Genomic DNA, 20,863 nt, shown 5'->3' on the forward strand with positions numbered 1-20,863 from the left:
GGTCTTCCAAATAAGTCCATTAATTCTACCAAACAACCAACCGTCTGACTGAAAAAAAAAATCTGTCAAACTAGCTACTTGATCAAGTTATGAAATTGAGATTATATTACACTCTACATTTGTATCTTATTATCATGGCCCACATCATATATTTGAAATGTGGTTAGGATCTATAGGATAAACAGATGCAACTCAGGTAATATACCTACAAAACTCCAACTTAATATGTTGATAATGAGTAGATTCTAGTATGAAAAGTGAAGTGTTAGTCGCTTAGTGGTGTCTGACTATGCAACCCCAGGGACTATAGCCCACCAGGCTCATCTGTCCATGGAATTCTCCAGGCAAGAACACTGAAGTGGGTTGCCATTCCTTCTTCTAGGGGATCTTTCTGACCCAGGGATTGAACCCAGATCTCCTGCATTGCAGGCAGATTCTTTACTGTCTGAGCCACCAGTATAGATTACAGTATGGAGATGAAAGGCATTGGATGGGAAGCAGAAAAGCTGAGATCTGTCCAGCTTTGTCACAGTTATATCTCTTTTAACTCATCTGGGCTTGTATTTTCTCATCTGTACAATGAGGAGATTGGATTATAACTTCTTCTGTCTCAGAAAAGTCAAGACTACACCTTCAGTAGCAATCTGTTGCCCCTTCTTGACTTTGAAGATAGTGTAGACCTTTAAAAGGGTCCTTGTTGAGATTTCTATGTCTTTTAATCTTTGGTTTCAGAATATGGTTTTATTCAATTTTATGGCAGAAAACTTTTTTTTTTTTTTTTTAGAGACATGAGCTACCTATTGCCATGAAACGGGAAATACATGATTAATTTGGTGGAATGACATGAACTCTTTTAGGTTGCTTTGTTCTTCATTATTTTATTCAACAAGTAGCTCCTAAAACCTCTAAGAGCCTGGGTTCTTCACAGACACTGTCTCTCCAGGTTCTGGTTCTAGGCGAGAGAGAGATCTCCCACTATGAACAAGTTAATCTCTGTGACCCATTAGGAAGATGATGACCTGGGGAACCATTTGCCTGTTGAGTGCACACATCTGGAAAATTCTCCTTGGCAGAGCAAACACACTGTTCTCAATTTTTCATCCACATCAGTGGGGAGTGACTCTTTAGCAAGACATAACCACACAATAATGTAACAAAACTAGCTAACGACACTTCATTTATTATAGGACTAAATGCTCATTATTGTTTGTAAAGGATGAACTCAACGTCTGCAGAGTTACAGTTTACACATGGTTGATTTCCATTTACAAAGAGAGAATGTCCTTGTTTTCTCTAAATGTCAAGCTTTGACTTACAAAACTCCCGTTTTCTTTTAGGTGGGTTGTGTGTGTATATTCAAGAAAATTTTCCAAAAAAAAAAAAAAAAAAAGAAGAAAATGTTCAGCAAGTAGATGGGGGAGAAGAGAAATAAAACTTGAAATGTAGAAGAAGGGAAAACACATTTCAAAACTTCCAAACAAACCAAACCCAAAAAACTGAGGGGCTGTCATGGAAGGTCTTCACAGAAAAGACCGATTCTGTATGCTTCTTTTTAAATGTGCTTCCTCCAGGAGCAGAAGGAACTAGAAAGACTGCATTTTTTTCCAACAGGAGTGTGAATCTAGAAATTCTTAAACTAAAATATGTGTAATTTCATGCTGCAAAGAGGCACTTTGCTTATGCAGTTGAAATAAAAATAAAGTGCCTACCTGGGTGTTTCCAGGATAACTGTAAGCAAATAAGACTAATTAGAAGCCTTCACAGTGTCTAATTAAAAGCTGGGAAATAAATCACTCTGAGATACAAGAATCCCTGGATGTTTGGAAGAGTCTCTTCCCCAAGGCCAAAGTCCGTGTTCCATAGAGCACATCATTTTGGAAGTAGGGCATAGATGGAACCAGAGCTTGGTACGCATGGATATAGACCAAAATACACATTTGGGAAAATGAGTACAGGTAATAGGGAGGGGAAATATTTTAGTACCAGTTATACTTGGAAAATATCTTTTAAAGAGAATGAGAGCTCCCATGGGACAAGCTGAGAAACACTTTCAGTTGAAGTGAGAGGGAAAATTGAGGCACTTTAGCTTAACCTTTGGGGACTTTTAAATGCAACTTTTTTACATCCCATGATCAGATCCTTCTTTGGAATCAAGTTGTTATTGGGCATGGGAGACAGTGTGAAATCAAGAGAGGAAAGAGGTATACAGTGGGGAAGGGAGGGAGCAGGAAATTTCACTTTAATGAATAACAATTTTTTTAAAAGATAGTTCTGCCATATTTTCTTCCTAATCAGTTTGATTGAAAAGCAGAAATCCTACTTTCTTAAAAGCACAGTTCATTTGTAATTTTGAAGAGCCAACTCATTGGAAAAGACCCTGATGCTGGGAAAGATTGAAGGCAAGAGGAGAAGGGGGAGACAGAGGATGCAATAGTTGAATGGCATCATTGACTCAATGGAGGTGAGTTTGAAGAAACTCTGGGAGATAGTGAAGGAGAAGGAAGTCTGGTGTGCTGCAGTCCAAAGGGTTGCAAAGAGTCAGACCTGACTTAGCGACTAAACAACAACAATGACAATATAATGTGGAAAAATAAAGTGACCAATCAACGTAAGCATTTCTGGGGGTGAATCTTAGGAAACAAATGTGGACCTGCAACAATCCAGATGGTGTTTCTTTCAATCAGGTTCAGAAATTATGGCTAAGTATATTTCCAAAAGTTTCAACATTTCCTTGTATCTTCTTACAGTCAGGCATTCAGAGGTACATGTTGGTTTTAATAGCTTTGGTAGAAACAGGCTGAAAATAGGAATGAACATAAAAACCTTTTTCTTTCAGAGAGTTTGGTGTGGTTTTATAAGGCCTGAGTAAACTGGTAAATTAGTAATTTCTTAAAATAATACAAATCAATGTAAGACACAAAGTAGAACAGCAGATTCAAGAAAAAAAAAGGTTAGTATCATATTCTCATTTTTGTAAAAGACATCACATAAGGCCACCAATACAAGAACCAAGTTCTTTTTTTTTTTTTGGTTTTCCTGTGATGATTTCCTATCAGATTCTTGTTCTTGGAGGGGATGATGGAAAACTCAAGATGGCCTTGACTTTGCTTCCCACATGGTCAGCGGTGGCACTGGCTGGGATCTGGGCTCAGCATTCTCGTGGAGTGTGCAACGTGGATGCTTCTGGCTGGTATGGAGGATGTGGCAGTTGGCTGATAGTGTGCTGTGCTTGGGAGGGCTCACAGGGCGGAGGGGCAAGCCTCTGGGTCAGGGACTTCCTCTCTGGTCATGCCCTCCTTTTGGCTTGAGCTGGGTCACAGAGATTGGCTGCCATTCTTACCCTTTGTGGGGTGGAGGTGGGTGACAAGCCACCTCAGATAATTGAACAGCAACTGTGACACTGGGAGCAGTGTTTCTTCTTTTTCTTGGGATGGAAAATGGTGAGGATTGCTTCATCAAAAACTGCTTTGAGACCTTTCTGGGTCAGGGCCGAGCATTCCAGGTAGCACTGTGCTCCAATCTAAAACACAAAAGAGAGGCGTGAGAGGAGGAGAGACAGAAAAGCACAGTGGTGTCAGCCCTCTGCCCAGCCAAGAGCTACCGCTGCTTGTCTCACAAACAGTCCAGGGATGGTTTGGATCACGTCTTTTCCTTCTGCGTTTCAACTTGCGTCGGCTTTTCTTTTTGGTATTTTTACATATTTTGCTTTCTGATATTAACATTAAATGACTGTGGATTGCTTCTGATAAACAACAAATTTATTCATAAGTATAAGAATATAAAACATAAAAATTAAGATAGGATTCAAAACCAGTGATATGGTTTAAGTATTTTTTTGTGAACTACAGGGTATGTGATGTTGTTTTTACTGACTTCTCATTTGTTTGCAGAACATGTGAATGTGGTACAAGTGAAATAAATTCCCTTCTGTGCATAGTAGGGCAGGGTGTCAACTTGCTTAATAAAGCTCATAGAAAGAGAGTGGTTTTATAGAAAGTGATATGGTTTTATAGGTCATTTTTGATTAAAATGCACTTCTGACAATGTATCTCTCAGCAAAGTAATATCTGATTGGTTATATTATTCAGTTTTAAGATACATTAAAAGGCATATTTTGAGCAGTTAAAAAACTCCCAAAACACATAAAAGTAAAGGTCATAAAATATATCTACTGACACAGATACCCTCTTTGTCAATATACAGTCTTCGTGTATTTAAATGACAAAATATCTTGTGCTTGCTAGGGCTTTATTTCAAAACTTTTGATGATTTCATATTATGACATATTTGATAATCACAGATCCCTATGAAAAATATAAAAATTCAGGCCAGAGCTACAGATTCTCATTTTTAAAAAATTGCAGGTAGAGCACACCATGTTTAGCAGTCAACTTCATGAGATAATTCATGTGAGCAAGACCTGGGGTTTTAACTGCTCCCAAGCTCAGTATGAGCTAATGATTTGATGTGGACTTTTTAATATTAAGGATGTCTGGAGACATGCTTTTATTATATGCTTCACATTATAAGGATAACTGAAAAAGTGTATCCAGGAGAGGATGGATGGATGGAGAGCTCCCAGAAACCAGCAGATAAATGACTAAACCAGGGTAGCAAAATCATATGCTGATTAGAGCCAGTAGCTTAGGTAACTAAGTAAAGTAGGGCTGGTGCCAGACAACAGGGAGAGGTGGAGACTGCAGCGTCCTCTAAAGCTGTCAGTTTACCTGGGCTTTGAAGAGTTGTTGTCATGCAGGAATGTTGGTTCATTGTTACCATCTTTGTGTTTCTGAAGAGGACGTGGGCATTTTGATTTTAATTAATATTTACCAATTAAAAAACACTCTATTGGCCAAGCAAGACACTAATGTGGGGTATCTTGGGCAGCAACCAGCCAATTTGTATTGCTTAAGGAATACACAGAAGAACTGTACAAAAAAGATCTTCACGACCAAGATAGTCACGATAACGTGATCATTGACCTAGAGCCAGACATCTTGGAATGTGAAGTCAAGTGGGCCTCAGAAAGCATCACTACTAACAAAGCTAGTGGAGGTGATGGAATTCCAGTTGAGCTATTTCAAGTCTTGAAAGATGATGCTGTGAAAGTGCTACACTCAATATGCCAGCAGATTTAGAAAACTCAGCAGTGGCCACAGGACTGGAAGAGGTCAGTCTTCATTCCAATCCCAAAGAAAGGCAATGCCAAAGAATGCTCAAACTACCGCACAATTGCACTCATCTCACACGCTAGTAAAGTCATGCTCAAAATTCTCCAAGCCAGGCTTCAGCAGTATGTGAACCATGAACTCCCAGATGTTCAAGCAGGTTTTAGAAAAGGCAGAGGCACCAGAGATCAAATTGCCAACATCCGCTGGATCATGGAGAAAGCAATAGAGTTCCATAAAAACATCTATTTCTGCTTCATTGACTACGCCAAAGCCTTTGACTGTGTGGATCACAATAAACTGTGGAACATTCTGAAAGAGATGGGAATCCCAGACCACCTGACCTGCCTCTTGAGAAACCTGTATGCACATCAGGAAGCAACAGTTAGAACTGGACATGGAACAACAGACTGGTTCCAAATAGGAAAAGGTGTACGTCAAGGTTGTATATTGTCACCCTGCTTATTTAACTTATATGCAGAGTACATCATGAGGAACGCTGGGCTGGAAGAAGCACCAGCTGGAATCAAGATTGCCGGGAGAAATATCAATAACCTCAGATATGCAGATGACACCACCCTTATGGCAGAAAGTGAAGAGGAACTCAAAAGCCTCTTGATGAAAGTAAAAGAGGAGAGTGAAAAGGTTGGCTTGAAGCTAAACATTCAGAAAACAAAGATCATGGCATCTGGTCCCATCACTTCATGGGAAATAGATGGGAAAACAGTGGAAACTGTCAGACTTTATTTTTTTGGGCTCCAAAATCACTGCAGATGCTGATTGCAGCCATGAAATTAAAAGACGCTTGCTCCTTGGAAGGAAAGTTATGACCAACCTTGATAGTATATTAAAAAGCAGAGACATTACTTTGCCAACCAAGGTCCGTCTAGTCAAGGCTATGGTTTTTCCTGTGGTCATGTATGGATGTGAGAGTTGGACTGTGACGAAGGCTGATTGCCGAAGAATCAATGCTTTTGAACTGTGGTGTTGGAGAAGACTCTTGAGAGTCCCTTATACTGCAAGGAGATCCAACCAGTCCATTCTAAAGGAGATCAATCCTGGATGTTCATTGGAGGGACTGATGCTAAAGCTGAAACTGCAATACTTTGGCCACCTCATGCGACGAGTTGATTCACTGGAAAAGACTCTGATGCTGGGAAGGGTTGGGGGCGGGAGGAGAAGGGGACGACGGAGAATGAGATGGTTGGATGGCATCACCGACTCTGTGGACATGAGTTTGAGTGTGCTCCGGGAGTTGGTGATGGACAGGGAGGCCTGGCGTGCTGTGATTCATGGGGTCGTGGAGAGTCGGACACGACTGAGCGACTGAACTGAACTGAACTGAACTGAAGGAAATCCAACTAGAACGTGAACAAGCTAGACCTAGAATCTGGGTCACTTGATGAGTGTTCTTTCCCTGGTTTCATCATGGCAACTCTGACCCTCATCACTCAACTCTGGTCAAGCTGACAATGAAGTGAAGCTGCCCACTTGTTTGAAAGCCCACAAATAAGAAAACTAAGCATGAGGTAAAATTGTTCTGGTGGGGCCAGATATGCACTTTTTTCCTATATGGTTACTGTATGAGCCAAAAAAATTTCCCAAAAGAAGGATGTTACATATTAAAAATTTATTTTATGGTTTCGCTTTGACCATGGTCTGGATTAGAAAATAGCTTTTTTATATCATTAAAAACAATTGAATATAAGAGAGGGATAGTGAAGTGAAAGTCACTCAGTCGTGTCTGACTCTTTGCGACCCTATGGACTATACAGTCCATGGAATTCTCCAGGCCAGAATACTGGAGTGGGTAGCCTTTCCCTTCTCTGGGGGATCTTCCCAACCCGGAGATTGAACCCAGGTCTCCCACATTGCAGGCGGATTCTTTACTAGCTGAGCCACAGGGGAAGTGAGGGATAAGGATCAGAAAAATTTTTCCTAATAATTTCCTGAAATGTCATCTCTTACAGTTTGGGATTGTATTCAGGACTCAATACTAACACATGTGAAAAGCACACTAATTTTTAATGAATGTGTCTATTGAATGGTTCTTGTCTGAAAAAATACCCAGAACACACTGTGGGGCTGTTGTATCTAGAATACCTCCCCGCTAAGATCACTAGCCTTGACTGACTCTGGAAATTACAGGACAGCTGGACTGAGCTGGATTCGCACATGGAATTCTGGACCATCTGGTCCTGCAAGATGGGAGAGTGCACATTTTCTCCTTCTCTTGTCTCTCCCCTGCCCCCACCATAGTGCTGCTGACAACCTATCAGAGTTTGCCTTTTGATGGTGCAAGAGGAGTCCAAACTTGTCGTTACCAATTCAGACATTTCTGAAGATAATCAAACAGTCGATCAAGGCATTATTGTGTAGCTGGGTTAATATAGCATTATTTTGTACTGACAGTTACAGGAAAAGTAGCAAACAGATTTTGGGTATGATTTGGGAAATATGTGTGAGAACAAGAACCCAGTTGTGAGGTCAGTATTGCTAACCAAGGATCAGGTGCTCTAATGGTCAGAGGAAAGAAGTCATCCTGATGTAGGTAAGACTTATTCCCTATAACACAGCCATGTTATAGGGACTGCTGGAAAAAACAAACATGTGCCCTCCAAGATGCAAAATGCAAAACCATCCTAAGGAAATACAGCCTCTTTTACAGCAGCAATTTCATGTGCCTCTCAGAGCAAAGTGACCTACACTGTCATATATTCAAAATCCATCTGCAAGCACTCAGGATTCACAGATCTTTGTTTAGATACACATGTTAGCAATCTGGGACATGCTTTACCAAAATGATGTGTTTCCAGGAACAAAACGGAGACTGAGGAATGTAAACGAGAGAACATTTCCCTGATAACTTTATAATAGCTGTAACTTTGTTTCAGAAGCTGGGAAATTTATCAGAGGTATACAGAACATAAAAGAGTCTGCCAAGAAGAAAAAAACAGGCAAACAAACTCACAGTGACCAATCAAGTGAAAGAAAACCTAGTGTTTCTTCCAGGTGGTCCTTGTGGAGGTGGGACATGTTCTAGAATAAGATAAGGCATAGAAGGGTCTGCCCAGCTGCAGACATATCTGAGAGGACAGTGTCCACAGCAGTGCTAGCTAGGTGAGCTAGACCTTGTGGCAGGTATTCTGGCTCACTTAGTCGAGAGGTTAAGTCTCTCACCATTCTCCTTTGCAGCTCAGAAAACTGATTTCCAGAGAGGTAAGGTTACCTCCCGATGGCCATACAACTAAGAAAATGGCAGAGATTTGAATATGTCTGTCTCCCGAGCCTGAGTCTTAATCATTCTGTTGAGGTCTCTCTAGCAAATGTAAAGAAATGTGATGAAAGAGAAAAAGAAACAGATGGAGATTTTGTTATGACTGAGTGACGATGAGAGAAGAAGAGAAGGAAAAGGAAGGCTGGTACTCTATGTAAATAGGGAGAAGAGATGTTAGTATAATAAACAGAGTAAGCTGGTATCTAAAGAAATGGCTAGTAGCAGAGAAATTCCTTATTTCTTATTTAAAATTTAGGAAAGTTATGGAGAGAGAAAGTTCAACTTGAAAGCCACATGACAGAAAGAGAACCAAAGGACTTGTGAGAGAGATTCCATCTCAATAAACTAGCATGATGACCAAATTGTTGAAAGAGGAAAAGTGTTTCTAGGCTGGATGCATTGGCTGCTGATTTTTTTTTTCCCCAAGAATTGGTAGAAATTGCCAACTCAAGGGTGGATAATGTGAGTGTACTGCTTGAGCATAGGTTATTATGAGGTGGTAGGGATTGTGGCTTACTGAACAGTATAGATTGGTTTGGGTTTTTCTGTACCATCTTATGGAAAAACCTGAATGAACTTTCAGGCCAACCCAATGCCTTGATTAAAAAACTGTTTACAAGTTGCAATTGATGAGGAAATGCTGGATTGTGCTGCCAGATGTACTGATTTTTTTAAGAAGTCAGAAATGTGTATATTTACATGAAATTTCCAAAGTGCTCAATGTTGGCCACTAAATCACATAAAAAATACCCACGTTTGTTGATTAAAACATTTGTGGGTGAAATTTGGGTCATTACTTGCATGTATTGGTCTCCCTATTTGGAATTTGATCTCCCCAGTCCCCTAGTTTTGTCCACCTGACAAACTTATTATCCTGACTCAGTTGTCGGCTGCTCCAAGAAACTGACTCTGAGTCCTCCTTCCCAAACGCGTCCATCACTCTCTCCTCTCTGCTGCCCAGTTCGCCGCTGTGCATGTGTCTATTCTGTTTTTCAGTTGGTGTGCTTTAGCTTGCCTGTCTCTCTTGTCTTCTGGGCTGTGGGTCTCCTGAGGGCAGGGTTGTCTCCCTCTGATCTCTGTAGCCCAGATCCCAGAGGTGAAGTGAATGATTTCCCATGACCACAGGACAAAGAGGAAATGGCCGGCACACAAAAAACGGAGGGTAATGGTGACCCTCACAGTCAGCGGAAGGGTATTAAAGACTCCATGAGCACTGATGATAGGATTTTTGTTGCAGTTTTTCTGCTTTAAACCCCACTGGTGCAAGTCAAAAACCCAAGAAATGGGTGCTAAGACAGAGAGTGAGAATAGCAATAAAAAAGGCACAGGGTGAAGAAGATGACAGGAGAGGCCAAAAACTGAAAAAAGGAAAATGGTCTGGAGTTTTATTCACAAATACCTTAGGAAGACCGAGCTTAGAAAACCATGTTTAGATTGTATTCAGTGGAACTGGGGAAGAGAATGTACAAAGAAGCATCATCTTAAGAGCTAAAGTGGCACAGATTAGGTATTAATTATTGCCAAGTAAGTCCAGTAGCAGTACAGACATACACAAATGACAAAAGCATGGGAAGAGTAGGCTGAAGGTTAAAAACAATAATGAAAAGAAGAGGAAGGATAAAGCAAGTAAAGGGATAACAATGACTATTATAAATTGATATAAAACATTTACATAAATGTAGTTGACTCTAGAGTGTAAATAGCAGGACATATGTATGACAGGAAAATGTCTCATAAATAAAATGTCCTCTCAGATGAAAAACATTTTGGAAACTGAAAAGTACTGAACAAAAGTATATAAAAAATCTGAACTTGCAAAGCATCTAAGTTATGGGGAGAATACACACTTTAAAATAGGGGCCTTCAGGGACTTCCCTGGTGGTCCAGTGGTTGAGACCTCACCTTCCCGTGCAGGAGGTGCAGGTTCGATCTCTGGTTGGGGAGCTGACATCCAACATGTCTCACGGCCAAAAACCCAAAACATTAAACAGAAACAATATTGTAACAAATTCAATAAAGACTTTAAAAATGGTCCACACCAAAAGAAGTCTTTAAAATAAGATACGGGGCCTTCAGTCTATAAACAAAGAAGCCCTAAACCTAAGGGTTTCTTTTCAGATTAGAGGGGGTAAGTAGAAGAGCATGGTGGTTAAACACAGTTTCATATCTTGGCCCTGCCACTTTCTGGGGGGGCGATCTTTGCTTCTCTGAGCCTCAGTTTCCTCTAGGAGAGTGGAGGTAATAATATGTACACCTTGGGGGGTTGCTGTGAGGATTAATTAAGACAAGGCATGTAGAGCACTTGGCATGAAGCCCAGCGCACTGCAAACACTCCATAAATGTTAGCTATTATTATAAACTACTTGACAGGAAAGTCAGGGAGCAGAGAAACCTAAAGCATCTCTATAATTACACGAATTGTGATGAAACAAGTTAAACTCTTGCTTGGTTTTCTTCTAAATTGGATTTTGTAAGCTAAACATGATTTTTGCTGTATCTGAGAGCAGTTGCTAGGAGAAACTGGCAAAAGGCAATGAAGTGGTGAACTCAGCCATTGTTCCTAAAATAAGTATGAAATGAGATGGGAGGCTTTGGAACGACTTCTTCTCAGAGGGAAAAAACAACTTCCCAAATGAGAAGTCAGTCTAGGACGTTGATAGGATGGTGGTGGGAGAGACTCCAGAAGCAAGAGACACAGGAAACAAGTTTCTGCACAAAGCTGGTGCTGAGTCTTTGCAGCCTCCTTGCTGTGAAAGATATCTAGCTGGAAATCACATACAATCCTTTGTGGAACTGTATGTTTAAGTACGTTAGGGAGAAAATGGAATCTGGATGTTTGAGGAAAAGGAAGAAGAACCTGTAGAAATTTGCCCATTTCTTAAAAAAATTTTTTTGGCTGTGTCACATGGTATATGAAATCTTAGTTCCCCAACAAGAAATTGAACCTGTGTCCTCTGTGTGGAAGTGCAGAGTCTTAACCTTTGGACCACCAGGGAAGTCTGACATGTGCCCATTTTATAGGTGGGAAAAGAAATGGTTTGAGGAGATGGTTTATAAAAGGTCAGGTGCATGGGGGTGGGGAGGTCAGGAAGATCCCCTGGAGTAGGAAATGGCAGCCCACTCCAGTATTCTTGCCCGGAAAATTCCATGGACAGAGGAGCCTGGCAGTTTACAGCCCAAAGGGTTGCAAAGAGTCAGACATAACTGAGCGATTGAACACACACACACACACACACACACACACACACACACACCCCTATTATCAGCTGTGTGAATCACACCTATTCATCTCCCTAAGACTCTGGGTCCTCAACTGTAAGACAAGACCACTGCTCTCTACCTAAGAGGGGAGCAAGAGGCTGAAATGAGATGGAGCTTGTAAAGTGCTTAGTGAGAACAGGATGGGTGGCTCCCACTGCTGGTTCTAACATTACCATCCCTAGAAGCATAGTGCTAAGTCGCTTCAGTCTTATCCAACTCTTTGTGACCCCATGGACTGTAGCCCTCCAGGCTCCTCGTCCATGGGATTTACAGGGCAAGAATACTGGAGTGGGTTGCCATTTCCTTCTCCAGAGGATGGTCCCAACCCAGGGATCGAACCTGCATCTTCTACATTGGCAGGCAGGTTCTTTACCACTAGCGCCACCTGGGAAGACCCCCTAGAAGCATTCAGTTTCTCAAATATTTGTGAGATGGTCTCATGTATTACATCCATAGAAACAGAATTTTATTTAATTAATTTCTATTCAAATGCATCACTTAATTTTGTTGCCTATAAGAAAGGTTTAATAAGAGAAATACATGCATTTTTATTCACAAAAAATTGGTAATTAATGTGACTCTTGACCTATTTAAAAGCAGGGGACCTCTAACTCTGCCCTAAGGCATGCATTTGCAGAGTTAGTTAAATAAAGTAAAAGAGAAATTTCTGAGACCTTTGGCTTGGCTTGATGGGTTTGTGACTAAATCAGTGAGGAGGTTATGGAAATATGATTTATAAACCTCCTTTTGCACTGGTACCTCATCCTCTCATGTACATGTTAGTGTCTGCTTTTGTGAACATCTTGGCAGTAAATGGGTGACAGATTTGGTCTAAATTGTTTTCACAACAAAATCATTCTTTAGCCCTTACGAATGAAGAAAGGACCATGGAAAGGATCATGGAAACTCTTCCAGCTGTGAGCAAATAGCTATTATCTGTGAATAGCCCCTTGGATTCTTTGGCTAGTTACCTTTTGGTCCATCTTACTCTTTTAAGATGCTGTTGGTGACATAACCCAGCTCCTCTAAGTGGCTACTCATTATAGGGTGAGAAAGACTAAACAAATATAACCCTGTCAGATGCAAATCTAAGTTTCTCTCAGGAAAATCACAAATGCCTTTTTTGGAGTCATTTAAATGAGTTACATGGATAATAAGCAGTGAGATTTACAAATATCTATCTAATGACTCCCTTTATTCATACTCAATATGGCAAATGGATATTCTAGAGGTTGCTAAATCAAATAAGTGCTTCAGCTGTTTAAATTCATCAAGTTTCTTTCTTAATGAAAACCAGACAGTGCTGGCTGACAAGAATGCTAACCAAATGGTCCCTTCTAGCCTGACTTGAACAGAGGGAAGTGTATAAAGCAGAGAGATGATTTTGAACACATTGCATTTTAAAGCAAAAGCCTATGTAGTTCTTCCATTCTAAAGCATACGGCAAACTCGTCTCTCAGAAACCATTAAAAATGAAATTCAAAATTGGTACCGCTTTTGCAAGCTTCACACCATGCTCGTAAGTGAGAGGTTTCTCCTTCATATACAGCAAACGGGCCAAAGTTTTGGGGTCATCTCGGAGATCAATCTGGCAAAAAACACACATGTGATACATTTATTCATTTTTTCAGGCCTTACCAGATACTTCAAACTGTGATATAATAGAGATATTTTCCCACTTGACACCCATGAAATTGCTGAATTTTCATTAAGGAAGCACATACACATGGCCATATTATGTCTAGAAGTTAAAGTGAATTCTTTGTATATGTATACCCCAGGCTTTCCTTATAGTCTTGCCTTCAAAACTATTATCCTGGGAAAGTGAAAGTTGTTCAGTCCTGTCCAACTCTATGTGACCCCATGGACTATCAGTCCATGGAATTCTCTATGCCAGAATACTGGAGTGGGTAGCCTTTCCTTCTCCAGTGGATCTTCCCAACCCAGAGATGGAACCCAGGTCTCCCACACTGCAGGCGGATTCTTTACCAGCTGAGCCACAAGGGAAACCCAAGAATACTGGAGTGGGTAGCCTATCCCTTCTCCAGGGGATCTTCCCGACCCAGGAATCGAACCAGGGTCTCCTGCACTGCAGGAGGATTCTTTACCAACTGAGCTATCAGGGAACTTTCACTATTACCCTGGGAGCTGAGGACTTATTCAAATGATTCTGCAGCTGTTTCAAATGCTTTTGAAATTTCCTGTTTATTTCTAGACCCAACTTATAGGATATACAAAATAATCAGTCTTATTACTTTGCAGTGACGCCTCATTTGATCTCTAGTTATATTACCAATTCTCTGATAGTTTATTTCCTTGCTCTGATTATATGTATATTATATACATAGACTTTTCCAAACCGAATCTTCATACTCAAAGGGATGAAGATGTGTCACTTGTGAGGATATTCTAAAGAATGTGCTGTAGGCTCTGAAGGCAAGTTCTAAAGAGGAATTTCCAAGGGGTTTGCTCAAGGAATAAACATTAATCTTTTCAAACATAGAACTACCTCAAAAATAGCGTTCATGTGTGGATGAGGGTTGAAAATTTAAATATTTAAGTTGCTTTAATCTCACTGTGTGTGTGAACCCATGCATACATGCATGTGTGTCAATACGGGCACATCAAAGCTTGTGTTTTAAAGAAAAAATGACATTAGGGTCCCCTTGGGAAGCCCATTTCTCAGCTTTACTACTTTGTGGGTGGGTTTTATTTTTTTGCCTTAATTTTTTAACTTAGTGCCCACCAGTTATAAAAAGGATTTGGATCATACAAAGATGTTGGCATGCCCCATGATATATTTTCTTACCAAATCGTCAAACATTATCATCTAGAGTTAAGGCAAAAGATTTTATTTAAACAAACAATTATCTTTCAGAGCAGAAGTGTTCATTGTATTTATGGATCTGTCAGTCCTCTGTCCACATATTCTCTTGGAAATATTTTCCTTTCTTTTACTCACTTGAAAATTTCTCTTGGTCAAGCAGAATGTAAAATGAGAAATAGAGAACAGCTGCATATGAAACAGACAACGATAAAGCTCTTCAGTATCATTACATTTCTATGTCTTTGGGATAGTAATTTGGATTTTAACATAGCAAAGAACTATGTTCTATTTAAAACTTTAAAAAGCTAGAACAATCTCTAATGTGTTTGGGAACTGGCTTGCTGTTGGAAATTCAAACTATGGAAATTTATTAGCTTTCAAAACACTTTAAAGTCTTTTACAATTGCAGCTTTGTCTGATAGATATCTGTTTTAATATCATTTCTAAGATCTGAAAGACTGGGAGCTTTCAAGGGAATAGGGAACAGTGACTTTCTGTCTTCCTTTTCAAGGACTGTTATTGAGGAGCTTCTGTCATAATGAGCCTATTCTGATTGCTGCGGTCATTTTGACATTCACACCTATTTTGTGACTTTCAAACAATCATGGATTTTTGATATTAAAAAAATTAGGTAATAAGTGTAATTGACATCTACAGCTCATTCCTCTGACTCAGAACTGGAGAAGGGTGTCTGTTTAAAAAATGACTGTTTTTTAAAGACAAAAAGTGGAGAGAAGAATTTTTCAAGGCCCCATGGAAACTTCCTGTTACATCTGCAATAGGTCTATCGTCTTTTCAACGGTGGGCTAAATAACCACGTGGTTCATCATAAAGGCTGTTCATCGGACTGTTGTACCTGAGACCCTCTATTCAACAGTGTTTGGTAGAATAGGATGTTCAGGGGATGCCTACAGGGTCTTTCCATTTTGGTAAACCCTCCACTGCCACCCTACCCGGCCACGCCGTCTTCTAACCTGGGTCCCTATGAGGACGTAAGGCACGTGAGGCATGCAGTCCTTCAGCTCCGGGACCCACTCCTCCTGGACGTTGTGATAAGAGGCAGGGTTTACGACAGAGAAGCAGATCAAAAACACATCAGTGTTGGGGTAGGAGAGCGGCCTCAGCTGGTTGTAATCCTCCTGTGGGAAGAGCAAAGAGTCTGTGTGTTTGTATTGATGCAACAGGGTGAGGTGTGGCCTGTGTGGTTCCAGGAGTGACGCAGTCTTTAGGTTCCACCGCAGCGCCCTCTGACGCTATTCCTTCCCCGACCCCGGAATCTGGTGGTTCCCTGTATTAACAGAAGTAAAGGAGACATTGGCCAGGAAAACACTTTGTTGTGTACAGAGCAATTATGAATTGCCCTCTTTTAAGATGAACTAAAAACAAAACAAAACAAAACCCTTAAAAACATTTTAAAATAGCTTTAGTGGGATAATTTACCTACTATAAAGTTCATCCTTTTAATGTCTATAACTCAAGAAGAATTATTGCGATTCTTGTGTCTATGGGAATTGTGTTGTATTGAATATGGATTTAAATTAGTAGGCCATTGGCCAAGGCACAGAAATTCTCTCCTTATGGAATTTTAAAAAAATTGCATTGAAATTCAATTTAGAATAAGCTAACTAAAATGCAAAGCAATGAGTTGTTGCCAAAGCATACACCACAATATTTGAAGAAATATATAGTGTGAGGGGTTAGAGCTAAGAATTTGGGATTTGTTTCTAAATCTACCTAAAAGCCACATTGTGACCTAATAAATAAGACACCAGATTAATGATTTTTCCCTAAGACTTTTCAGACCAGAATATGCTTTGGTTGAAGAGCTTGTGGTTGCATAAGATGTTTATGTACATGCTATTTTAGTGGAGGATGATAGAGACAGAGAAAAACGTTGGATCATCTCAAGTTTGGGAAAAGTCAGCAAGTACCTTTTATTGTATGTAAAATATTTTAGGAGGTTCCAAGGTAAAATATGCTATTTTATTAGGTTTTATCTATTTTCATAGAATTTGGTAACAAGTGCACAGTAACTTTATGTGTGTGTGTATATTTTATTTGTATATACGATATACACAGATTAATAATACATGTTCTCACATACCACAATATGACACAAATGTTCATACACACTACAGTATACTTCATATACATATACATACTACATACAAGCACACATTATATGTACATAGGTGAAACCAAATCTGTATGTTCACACTTACACATATGTACATAGAAATGGACAGTATATCAATTCATTTATTAGGGTCTGTCCTTACCACTCTTTCTAACATTAAAAAAATTATAAAACATATATGCTCATTGTAAATATTCAAACATTATGTAAGGACATAGAATTAGAAGTAAAAGTTTGTTTTTATCCAGCGCTTTATCTCTAATAGTTTGTCCTCTTTTCCCAGATGGAGCCATTATGTAACAGTATCCTTCCAAACTTTTAACATTTATTTACATATATAACATATACATGTTTATTTGAAAATTAATTGATTTTATAGCTTAAATTGTATGATTCTTGCTTTTTTTTAAAAAAATTATTTATTTGGCTGTATCAGGTCTTAGGGAGGCATGCATCTTTATTGCATCATGTGAAATCTTTCATTGCAGTGTGTGGACTCTCTAGTTGTGGCCCAGTTACTTGCTCCACAGCATGTGGGATCTTAGTTCCCTGACCAGGGATTGAACCTACATCTCCTGCTTTGCAGGATAGATTCTTTTTTTTTTTTTTTAATTTTAATTGGAGGCTAATTACTTTACATTATTGTATTGGTTTTGCCATACATTGACATGAATCTGCCCCGGGTGTACATGTGTTCCCCATCTTGAACCCCCCTCCCAGCTCCCTCCCCATCCCATCCCTCTGATAGATTCTTAACCACTGGATTGCCAGGGAAGTCCTGATACTTGCTATTTTAAACTTAGTATGTATGGATATTTAAAAATATCGACCTCGTTATCTTTCTACTGACTCTAATAGCATCTTTCTTAAAAGGGGGTGCACATGGCTATGTACACACGTGCCTGGATCTCTGGTTAGTCAGCACACATTTATCTGTCATTTAGTGCCCAGCACACAGGGGCTCAGTACACGATTACTGCTTCTGATTCTATTACAGCCTAAGTGAAATGCAGTGCAGGCTGGCAAGGATGCTGAATAATCCTAAAATCCTAAAAAAGTGAACTAGAAACACAAAAAGTCAGTGATTGTGGCTCACTTACCACATTTCTATTAAAGCAATTAATTGTGAGTTGAATATGCTGCTTAAAAACTGACTGGGCCAGGCCGCCGACTGCATCTCAGTCAAGTGGTACCCATGTCTGTGTGTGTGCGTCGGCATGTTGAGGGTGGTCGTGGTGGGAGCGGACAACGTCTTTTATCAGTCCTCTGTACACAACTAGCCCTAAAGCCAAACCTCTCCCAGGGTCTCTCTTCTCTCTCACAGTAGCTGTGAAGTCCACAAGCTAAGAACTCTCCTTCCCAGCCCGTAATCTATAGCTGTTCATGACACCACCTGCTCCCTGTCACTTCATCCTCTCATCTGCATTGCCATAAATGAAGTAGGGGCTGTGTTGTTTTTTTCTCGTGCCGCACTTACACTCCGTCCATAGCAAATATTCCGTAAGTGCTACTGACTGACTGGATGACACGGGGTCTGCTGTGACCTGAAAATGAATACGTGGCTTTTCTATGGATCATTTATTGTAGTTTTCATAAGAATCACCTGGGGAGATTTAAAAACCTCCCGATGCCCTGCTAGCCAACTACCTGCCTCTTCCTTCCCTCCTCTGGGATCAGTGAAATCAGAATCTCTTGAGAGTGGGTTTGGGTATCTGGGTATTCTGATTTTACTGGCCTGAGGTTGGCATGGAGTTATATCACCTTGACTACCAACTGAAGACATATCAAGGGCTTATTACTAAGAGCCAGGCGCTGTTTCAAGCTTTCATGCATGATCTAGTTGAATCCTCTCACTAGCCCTGAAAAGATGGTACATCAACATCCGAATTTCATAGAAGAGGAAATTAAGGGTTAGAGAAATTCAGCACTGGACCAAAATTACAGAGCTTAAACACCAGGATAGTGTATTTGGACTGAATCCAGTTCTAGCTCTTAATTCTGAACATGTAATTTGTTTCAGCCCAGAATTTTAAGTGACAGATTAAACATTTTCTTGAAAATTCAGTTCTCTAGGAATTTTAATATGGATTGATGCTTTACCCAAGGATCTAGGAAAAGAAATGTCAGACCATGGGGTGGGTGTAGTTACCTATTTCTATAGATCTAAAGAAAGGCCTATCTCTAGGTCTGTATCTACCAGAAAGTACCACCAGATGGCAGCAGACACTGTATATTTAAAACCTCAAAGCCTAAAAAAAGAACACAATTGGGAGAAATGTCACAACTAGACAAATCGGGTCACAACTAGATAAGCAAATAACTGGTAGTCTGAAAGGATCATGTTTACTTGATTATTTACCCAGAAACTCTCAAAGGAATTTTATTTGCCTTATGGGAAAGGTAGGAAGACCCTGGGTTGCTGGATTAACTGTTTGGTTTTTGATAATTTTCTCTCCCAGTAGGTCCAGCGGGGTGACTTCTGACTGTGTCCTTCACTGGGCTTATCCTGATCTGTATTCTGAATCTCTCTTCTGTGGAAATTTTAGTGCTGCTGCAGGTACTGCGCTGTGCTTAGTTGCTTGGTGAAGCCCGACTCTTTGCGACCCCATGTCCTATAGCCCACCAGGCTCCTCCGTCCATGGGGATTCTCCAGGCAAGAATACTGGCGTGCGTTGCCATGTCCTCCTCCAGGGGATCTTCCCCACCCAGGCAGTGAACCCAGGTGTCCCGCATTGCAGGCGAACTCTTTACCACCTGAGCCACCAGTGAAGCTCAGTCCTGCTGTATGATTCCAATTAAAAATATTAATTTCCTACGGAATGCCTAGCATATAGCATTAAGGATGCTATAAGAACTATATAAGGTAAATAAGAATTGGAAATCTGGTGGGGAAAAACATGAAAACATGGAAACAATTCTATTTATGTGAAAGTGAGAGGTGAAATTTCTCTTGTGTTAGTTTCTCAGTTGTGTCCAACACTTGTGACCCCATGGACTGTAGCCCACCAGGCTCCTCTGTCCATGGGATCCTCCAGGCAAGAATGCAGCTATTCCCTTCTCCAGGGGGTCTTCCCAACCCAGGGATCGAACCCAGGTATCCTGCATTGCAGGCAGAATCTTTACCACTGAGCCACCAGGGAAGCCTTGCTTTTAGTTAACTCTCTGATAATAGAATACTATAGAATCGTTTTTGACTGAATTGGGAAAATACAATTCCAAGGCTGGAAGAGGTCTTAGAGATCATTAGTGCAGTGGCTCCCAAAGGAGCCTGGGCATCACCTGGGAGCTTGTGAGGGATGCAGATATCACCTAGGAGCTGGTGAGGGATGCACATTTCCAGGTGCTGGCCAGCCTTCTGAAGCTGAGGTTCTGGGAGCAGGGCTGTCCGCTCTGTGACTTAACTGGTCCTCCAGGTGACTCCATTGTAGATACTGAATGATTGAATCGGGGCCACAGAGCAAGTGTATCATTAAAGAAGGCTCACACCTGGGCTAGCCTGACTTATTTCAGCTCCTCATCCCCACGGACTGTAACTATGAAGCACGGCTGGGGATTCAGGCTTAATACAAGTAAATGTTCACCAGACTGAGGGCTGGGGACTGGGAGGTTGGGGGACTTGAATTTGTACCAGCTGATAATTTGATTCTTTTTTTTTTTTTTTGCAATGGAGCACGATTTGAGTGGGAATCCTTGGTGGCTCAGTGGTGAAGAATCAGCCTACTGGTGCAGGAGATGCTGGTTTGATCTCTGAGTTGGGAAGATTCCCTGCAGAAGAGAATAGCAGCCCACTCCAATATTATTGCCTGGAGAATCCCATGGACATAGGAACCTGGTGGGCTATAGTCCGTGGGGTCACAGTGTTAGGCATGATTGAGCGACCAAACCACCAAGACCACGTTTTGAGTCTTGGTTGGAGGCACACATGTTGAGATGATGTAAAGGGTCAGTGTTCTATCTGGTATTTGAGTCCCCTTCCAAAGTTGAAACTGAGAATGGAAGACTGCAACAGTGACTTGAATGGGCCTTCAAGGGCTAAGTAGACAAAGAGGCTGGGGTGGGGGTGGAGAGAAGGGTGGGATGTTGTTCAGTTCAGTTCAGTCGCTCAGTCGTGTCTGACTCTTTGGGACCCCATGAATCACAGCACGCCAGGCCTCCCTGTCCATCACCAACTCCCGGAGTTCATTCAAACTCAT

At 40.7% G+C, this 20,863-nt stretch overlaps 1 protein-coding gene across 1 annotated transcript in view; it reads right to left on the reverse strand.

The window, feature by feature from the left end:
* Window positions 1-1,164: 1,164 nt before the first annotated feature.
* RHOJ (ras homolog family member J) overlaps window positions 1,165-20,863 on the reverse strand; it is a 108,288-nt gene continuing 88,589 nt past the window's right edge. Inside the window, exons 3-5 of the mRNA XM_055435839.2 lie at window positions 15,508-15,672; window positions 13,199-13,294; window positions 1,165-3,520 (exon numbers count right to left, since the gene is read on the reverse strand). Of these exons, the coding sequence (XP_055291814.1) occupies window positions 3,374-3,520; window positions 13,199-13,294; window positions 15,508-15,672 (408 nt within the window). The 3' untranslated portion in view covers window positions 1,165-3,373. The remainder of the gene's footprint in view (window positions 3,521-13,198; window positions 13,295-15,507; window positions 15,673-20,863) is intronic.

Source organism: Moschus berezovskii, chromosome 9, assembly GCF_049115385.1.
Source record: "Moschus berezovskii isolate FMDL1 chromosome 9, NW_MosBer_1.0, whole genome shotgun sequence".
Classification (NCBI taxonomy): domain Eukaryota; kingdom Metazoa; phylum Chordata; class Mammalia; order Artiodactyla; family Moschidae; genus Moschus; species Moschus berezovskii.